The sequence below is a fragment of the Abramis brama genome (assembly GCF_963993115.1).
Source record: "Abramis brama genome assembly, chromosome: 3".
NCBI classification, from domain to species: Eukaryota; Metazoa; Chordata; class Actinopteri; order Cypriniformes; family Leuciscidae; genus Abramis; species Abramis brama.
The window spans coordinates 5,219,237-5,227,081 of NC_139965.1; the positions used below are offsets into that span (position 1 = coordinate 5,219,237).

Sequence of the window (7,845 nt, forward strand, 5' to 3'; positions counted from 1 at the left end):
CTGAGGATTTTACTGTGTAGAATGTTGAGTTGTTAATAAAAATGAAGTTGAAAGAATGTTTACATTTTTCAAATTTTAATGCTGTTTGTAAATATTTTTATTTGAGTGGGTGTTGTTGAACACACATTACAGGTTGCAAGATACTTTATACTCAACTTTATTTTTCTCTTTAAGAATAAACCATATTTCATTTCATTGAGACACATATAGATGCTCACAATCACAATCATAAACAAGTAATTAGTAAATATATGACTAGTGAAAAACACAGGAGTGAGGAGAAGAAAGAAGCCACACCACCAGAATAACAAGATCCCATGAAATCATCTGACGTGGCTTGTGCTTTGCATTTATTTTAAACAGCCAATATACTTTGAGCCACATCCTCGAATCATGATCTTCTACTTTCTATTTAACAGCAAGAATGTTTGACTGAACAGTCACACATAAAAACTCATGTTGATGTCATGGGGTCTTTAAAACATATAGTGCACATTAGTATTTTAAATACCCAAAGAACATTACATTGATAGAGAAAAGACTCATATGATACTTTTAAATGACATACATTAATTTCATTGTACTGATATAAGCACATTATCTGATGATTAAAACATTCGCTAGTTATGTAAGAACACAAACATATACATATACACACTCCTAAGATCTGCTGCAGATGAAGTTGAGTTTGTCGTGTTCAGGACGGCTGATCCAGCGCTGATCTCCTCCAGACTGAACTGCTCCAGATCTCACTCCAGACACACAGTTCTCCTCTCCTGGAGCCCAGTTATGAAAGCACACGGTCTCTCCGATCAACCAGTACCAGATGCCCAAAATATGGGAGTGACGTAAACCCAACCACACCGCCTCAGTAGACGCACGTTTAACCACATTCATCACCTCCTCCTGCATCTCGACTGAATGAACCGAGACCAGATCCGTATAATTCTGTCTGCAGTATCTCAGAGCTTCAGGCCACGTCAGAGTCTCTTTGATCAGAATCAGTTTATCTGGACACAAAACAAACCACAAGCAAAAACTAGAGAGAGACTGATCAAAAACAACATGCAGAACAAACACTGTGGAGGAATCTGTCATGTCAGACATGTAGCGTGAACTTTAAGATATCTGGAGGTGATGGATGGATTGTGTGTGTTTGTGAGGATCTGCTCACCTTCATGACACACAAAAGGAAATTGGTTGTCGCAAGAGATGTCATTCCACTGTCTCAGAGGGTTTGGTCTGATCACTGTACAGTTTTCAACACCTCCACCATTAGGTTCACCAGTATTCCAGTATCTGAAAGAGGAGTTACTCTGATCTGACCACTGCCATGAGTCTCTGAACAGACCGATCCAGACATCATTAGATATGTGACTATCATTGATGAACTTCTGAACCTGTTGACTCTCATTCTGGTTCCTCACACTGACCAGATCAATGTGATTCTGTCTGCAGTAACTCTGAGCGTCTCTCCAGTTCTTATTCTGATTGACAAAGACGAGTCCTGTGTTCGCTTTAAGAAAACAACAACAACAAAAAAAAAACAGTTTGTTCCTTTTTTTTATTTTTTTGAACTGGACTTTTTTCAGAAAAATATTTTCTATACAGAAATTGACTCAACATTGAAAGTGTGACATTTATACACAGTCTGTTCTATATTCACTAACAAATGACATGAATTACATACAATAATGATGTTATTATATTTTACACAGTTACATTTACTCAAATTATTATGCTGATAATATAATTTGTAAGAAAAAAAAAATTAATATGGAAGTATTTCAGAGGAAACTCAAACACACACACACACACACACACAAACACACACACACTCTCTTTATAAAACAGGATAGGCAAAGCATAGAGTATGAAAACTGCACGCCAAATTGCCAAGAACAAAATATATAATTAAGGGTATGAATCCGTTACATTATTCCTCAGTCACTCCTGAAATTGCTGTGATTGACAGTGATAACCGTAGCAATGGACGGGACAAAACATTTGTCAAAATAAACCTGTGCATTTAGTGCTGTAGTGTAAATGCAGACTAATAGACCCACAGCAACACAGACCAGAAGAAGAAAATACGTTTGTGTTTTCTGGGTAATTTTAGCAGCTTTAAAGATTTTTGTAATATTTTTTTTTTCCACATGTGTCCTTTAGCAATGTTTTAAAATCAGTTTAATTGTAGAGTTTAGCATTTTAGCACTTCTGGTTCCATCGTCCCGAAGTCAATGGGTTTTTTGAATGGGATTTTGGTTAAATGGCTGAAATAAGGTCTGTGGTGAACACAAGCTCAAGACACTTTCACGTTTATTCTACAACATAAAATACATCAATATTACGCCACTCCAGATTTTTTTTAAGCTGTTACGTGTCTAGCTATTGGCTAAATGGGACTACAGAGGCTGTCGGAGATTAAACGTCATCACGCCGAACAGATTAACTCAATCCGCTTTTACACTCATTATGCTTATAATTGTGCTCTTATAAACTATATTCCAACTCAATGTTCTGGGAAAATGATTTTAGATAAAAACTGTAAGAGTTGTCAGAAGCTTTAGTGATGATAGTCTTGAATTTGTGGGACCATTGTGTAGTTCGTTTATAGCCAAACTTTAGCTTTTTACTTCTGGAGACTACATTTATGCTTCAAAATTCATAAAAGTTGTGTTCATCTGTGATCTTGATGGACAAAACGTGCAAGTATCATAAACTTTTGTTAATTACAGAGCTTGTTTTAGCGATAATCCAAAAGCCCGGTTTTGTCGAGGGAACAAGCGAGATGTGAACTGCCGGTTGGTCTACAAAGTCACGTCATACTTGCAGCGCTGTATGAGCAAACCAGTCCTCTGCTGCCATCTACTGGTTGTAGTGGTAATTTCATTGTGTCATTTTCCTTTTAAAGGTCTTTGTTTTCCAGTAGGGGACAGAAATCATCCACTAAACTAAAGCATCCCAGCAAACATTGGTCCGACGGCAACGTTGTGTCCCTGGCCAAAAATAGTCACGGTAGGACGGCATAAATTGGTAAAAATATGTAACACAGAACATTTCCTAAAAATACATTCATTTGTACATGTCTACAGTTCTCTTGGTTTGCATGTATAATTGTTATTTTGACTTTTAGCTACGTGTAGTTCAATAAATAGTGTATCGGGTGAGAGGACGTCACCTGGCGACGTCTTTTACACGTGCATTTATAGTCCATCATGACCCTCTATGAAATCCTTGTGAAATATGCAAAAGCTGTGCTTAATCCTTGCATGGTTAATACTGCAATAATTAATTTAATTGCCCAATTAGATTTTAAGAGGTTGTGAAGACGTCCATTGACGTCCTTTACACGTCCAGTCAAGCAAGACAGAAAAAAAACAGGAATTATCTTTATGAAATACATTTCTATTTGTATACAAAGTAAATATATTTACTTTATCTTGTTTAAATAAATTATTGTCACAAAGTGCCCAGTGAGGTTAAGTGATTGCAAAGCCACTGCATTTTAGTCATTTTAAGTGGACGTCCAGTAGGTGACGTCCTTTACACGTGCATTTATAGTCCCCTCTATGAAATCCTTATGAAATATGCAAAAGCAATTATGCTTACACATTGGTTGATACTGCAATAATTAATTGCAAGTGCCCCAAGTAGTTTTTAAGAGGTCCTGAAGAGACGTAGGCTACACTGACGTGCTTTAGTTGTTAGATAATATGACATCATTCGAAACAGTAAAATGTATATTTTTATTTGTGTACATTCAAAATGACTACAAAATATCATGTCATTGAAAAATAAATGAAACAACATGATGAGCTGCTTTAGCGCGTCTCGGTCTCTTTAGATCTTTCTGGCGCTCACCAAAAATGAACCAAAATACAGAGAATAGCCTTCTTGGCACGCCTACTTTTGAAAGTCAACATTTAGATTATTTAACGTTATAACGTTGCATTATATATGCCTGAGTCACTTTGGAATAAATCACAGCGTGTTTCATGATAAAACGTGACTTAGCCTATACAGTCCGGAAAATAGGCTATAGGTTATAGCAAATTCAGACCAACTGCTGGTCTACACAGAGAAAAAGCCCTTTCTAGGCTCTTCTGTTGTGCCGAGCCATTCGTTAGTCTAGTTGTTTGATGAGAAAATTAAATGTAGCCTATAGTTGCAATACACGCGTTTTGTAAGCTCCGTGCAACTGCTGCAGCGGACTATTATTACTAGAATATTAGAAATCTAATACTCAAGCTGTTTTCTCATTTTTCTACTCTTAATATTAAATAAAAAACGACTGAAAGAAAGATACACGGATTCTCTTGAACCACCACCGCGTTTGCGGCAGAAAACAACTGCAGTGCAGCCAAAATGCTCTGTTCGACTTATCTGAGATCCTTTACTCTTCCCTGTGGATGACCTGTGACCTACTTTCTGTAAGATCTGAATTTTTGAACTTGAATTTTAGAAAACTGAATTTGAAGTTCCGAATTTCTTCATCTTGAAAACTTGAATCTGTATTTTTTTAAACTGAATATTTGCAGTATACGAATTCAGAACAAAAAAACTAGCTGTTTGAAAATACAGGTCTATAAAATTCAGCCATAAAAACATTTCAATTTGTTGAATTTCAAATGTTCAATATTCGTTTAAAAAAAAAATCAAATTCAGAACTATTTAAACTACCACCTAAAATTCAATTTTGTTCGATTACACTTGCAAATAATTCAAATTTACACAATTCAAATTCAAATCGTTTTGTCATATTATGAGCTCCATAGAGCTCGCAACACACACACACACACGCACACGCACACATACACATACGGAGGTTGCTTGCGGAACATTGAGCAGAACGCGCAGTGAACACGGAGCGGAGAGCACAGCACGCACACACAGCGGAGCACGCAAAGTCATAAAACACACTGAGTCAGAGTCAAACCATCGGCGAACACGGAGGGGCGCGGCGGCTTTTTATCTTTCGGCCAAAAAACGAAAATGTTATTTTCGGCCGAAAATTTTCGGCAGCATAGATTTCGTTGCATCCCTAATTTTAAGACACCCATAGGCCTATGCTCTCGCGGGCCATATAAAATAATGTGGCGGGCCTTAAGTTTGACACGTGATTTAGACGTCCAGGGACGCGCAGAAAAGACAGTGGCTGTTTCTCAATTCCAAGAACGCAAAGAACAGACTTGCGTTCTCTCTGAGACCGGTCTTGCCAGCCGACCTTGAAAGAACGAACTTGGAAGGACGCGAGAACACAGAACGCATCTTTATGAGAACTGAGATGTGCTGCGATCTTGCTGCTTAACTGACCATCTCGGCAAATAGCGATTCACGACCAAAGCGCAATAAATACAACACAACATCACAAACAAATGTCACAACCTATTAAACATTTCTTTCATATTATTATAGATATTGTTTTCATATAAGTTGAGAATATGTTGAGATTCTTTATAATATGCTAATAAAAATACTGCCGCTTTTTTAAGGTCTTTATCACTTTATTAAAATGAAGCAAAAGAGACCGACAAATGTAAACTTTCACGAGCTGTCACGTATATCGAGCTTGCTGCGGGAATCTCTCAAGTGAGAACGAGAAGTTTGAAGCTTACAGCCTTCCGTACGTCGACTGCCCGCAGTGTCTTCTGGGATTTTTAACGGTTCGATTCTCTCAAGTCTGCATTTGATGCATCCTCGATGTCAAGGACACATCCGGGCACTTCATGCGTCCTCTGTACTTGCGTTCTTGAGTATTGGAATTGAACTTCGACGGTTGATGATGACGTAGTACGAGAACACAAGGACACAAGATCACTGAAGAACGCATATTGAGAAACAGACAGTGTTTGGTGTTTTAAGCCCCCAACGGCGCCTTCCAGGCAGCGAGGGGATGGGTAGGTTTAAAGTTGAGGGTAGGGTTAGCTGCCTCTAAGGAGCCATTGGGGGCTTAAAACACCATCGAGCAGAAAAGACGTGGAATTCACGGCCAGACGACGTCAAAGACGTCGGTTCAACTTTCATTTTGGAACTATTTTTCAACCATGACGGGACGTCTCGGACAGACGTCTTTTCAACGGTCATTAAACGTCCAAATGTTTGCTGGGATGGCATAATTTCCATATCTCCATTAATGAAAAAGAGAAATGTAAGCTAGATCTTCTTTAAACTAGGCTACATTTAGTCTACAACTATAGAGGTAAAATATAAAGTGTATTATTTTATTGGAGTCCAAACATCCCTAGTGTGCACCATAGACAAAACGGCCCGATTGCGCAGACCTCCATGATTGAAGATAAAACAGTTCAGCATTTTAGCATGAAAAGGCTGCTTAATTTAGTGGCATTTTTCAGATATCTGAAAAGGAGGAATAGTGATGTTGTGAGTAATAATACTGCTCTGTTTTACTCATTTGAATACAGTGAGTCAATTAATTTACCTTGATTATCATTTTTGTAACAATAGGGGTTTGTGGTAGGTGTGTAATCTGTCTTAAAATCAAATTGACCTAGAATACTTGAGAGTATATCTGCAAACAGTTTATCAGTATACATAACATTCGTGTATTGTTGTTTTTAAGCATTTTTTTTTATTTAATATATAATACACATAGCCTTAAAATATTTGCACATTTGTCTACAAAACCTCTGGATTTATATATTTTTCTACACTTAAGATATGCAAATGAATAACTGGCCTACCTGAAAAAAATTATATTCAGAAACACACAGTCACTGAGCAGCACAAACACACAGCAGTCGTCTTTTACAGTTCCTCCTGAACCAGAACAACGAGCTCATGCTGCGTTCACACTATTATTGTAATTTTATTGTGTTTATGAGTCATGAGGTAATTTGACGCTGTCTCTCTTGATGCTTAGCCGACTCTGCTGTGTGTGTTCTTGTGTTTTAAAGGAGCCGTGGGTTTGGAGACTCTGAAGGGAGAGTGGGATCTCATGCTTTCAAAGCTAACTTGATATTGCTAGGCTCTCTGAAATGACCTATCCCACCTTTAATTTGTTAAGTTATTACTGTGTGTGTTAGTAGAATACGTTCTGGAGCCGTTATATATATGGTGCATCTATAAATGAATGGTTGTAATTGTAAATAGCTGCACTCACTGTTGCAGACGAAATTACGAGTATCACTACATGACGCATCATGCCATTCTCCTTTTCTCATCATAGCACACTCGTCTTTGCCATCAGGTTGTCTAGGTCTCCAGTTCAGATAGAGCGCAGGTTCACCTGAAGACCACTGCCATTTATTAACACTCGTCCTCTTCAGCCCAATCCAGACCTTCTGATCACCTTCATCATTCACACTCTTGTTCAGCTCGTTCATGTCATTCATGTTGTCAACGGTGGCCAGATCTGTGTAATTCTCTCTGCAGAATCTCTGAGCTTCAGTCCAGTTCTTCAACACGTTTATAAAGTGATACTGACGCTGAACACATTCAGATACGGAGCAGAGAGCTGTGAAAGAGAGCGTTTGATTTAATGCTTTTCATAACAGGGTCAAACCTGATGAAACTATAAACCATAAATAATACAACAAACACACTCACCAATGAGAAGAAGAATCAAATATAGAGTTTGGTCCATTTCTGAGGAAGAAACACATAAAAACTCAGACATCAAACATTCCCTGATTAATTTTGGAGTAAAAAATGACAATTTAATTTATTATCGCAACAGCAGCATGAATTCACTGAACATAAACATTCAGACAATATTAACATCTGAAAGTGTAATTGTGTTTGAAGAATGAACATGTTCTTACTTTAGAGGTCGTGTGTTTCTGTCCTGAGTCTGATGTTTCTGTCTGCAGATTTACACTACGC

At 37.8% G+C, this 7,845-nt stretch overlaps 1 protein-coding gene across 1 annotated transcript; it reads right to left on the reverse strand.

The window, feature by feature from the left end:
- Positions 1 to 660: 660 nt before the first annotated feature.
- LOC311079868 (C-type mannose receptor 2-like) lies at positions 661 to 7,606 on the reverse strand (the record flags this gene model as incomplete). The annotated part of the gene is made up of 4 exons (XM_084109593.1): positions 661 to 1,010; positions 1,175 to 1,516; positions 7,124 to 7,477; positions 7,570 to 7,606. 4 exons carry the CDS (start codon positions 7,604 to 7,606, stop codon positions 661 to 663), a joined length of 1,083 nt encoding a protein of 360 aa, XP_083965719.1.
- Between the last annotated feature and the right edge of the window lie 239 nt (positions 7,607 to 7,845).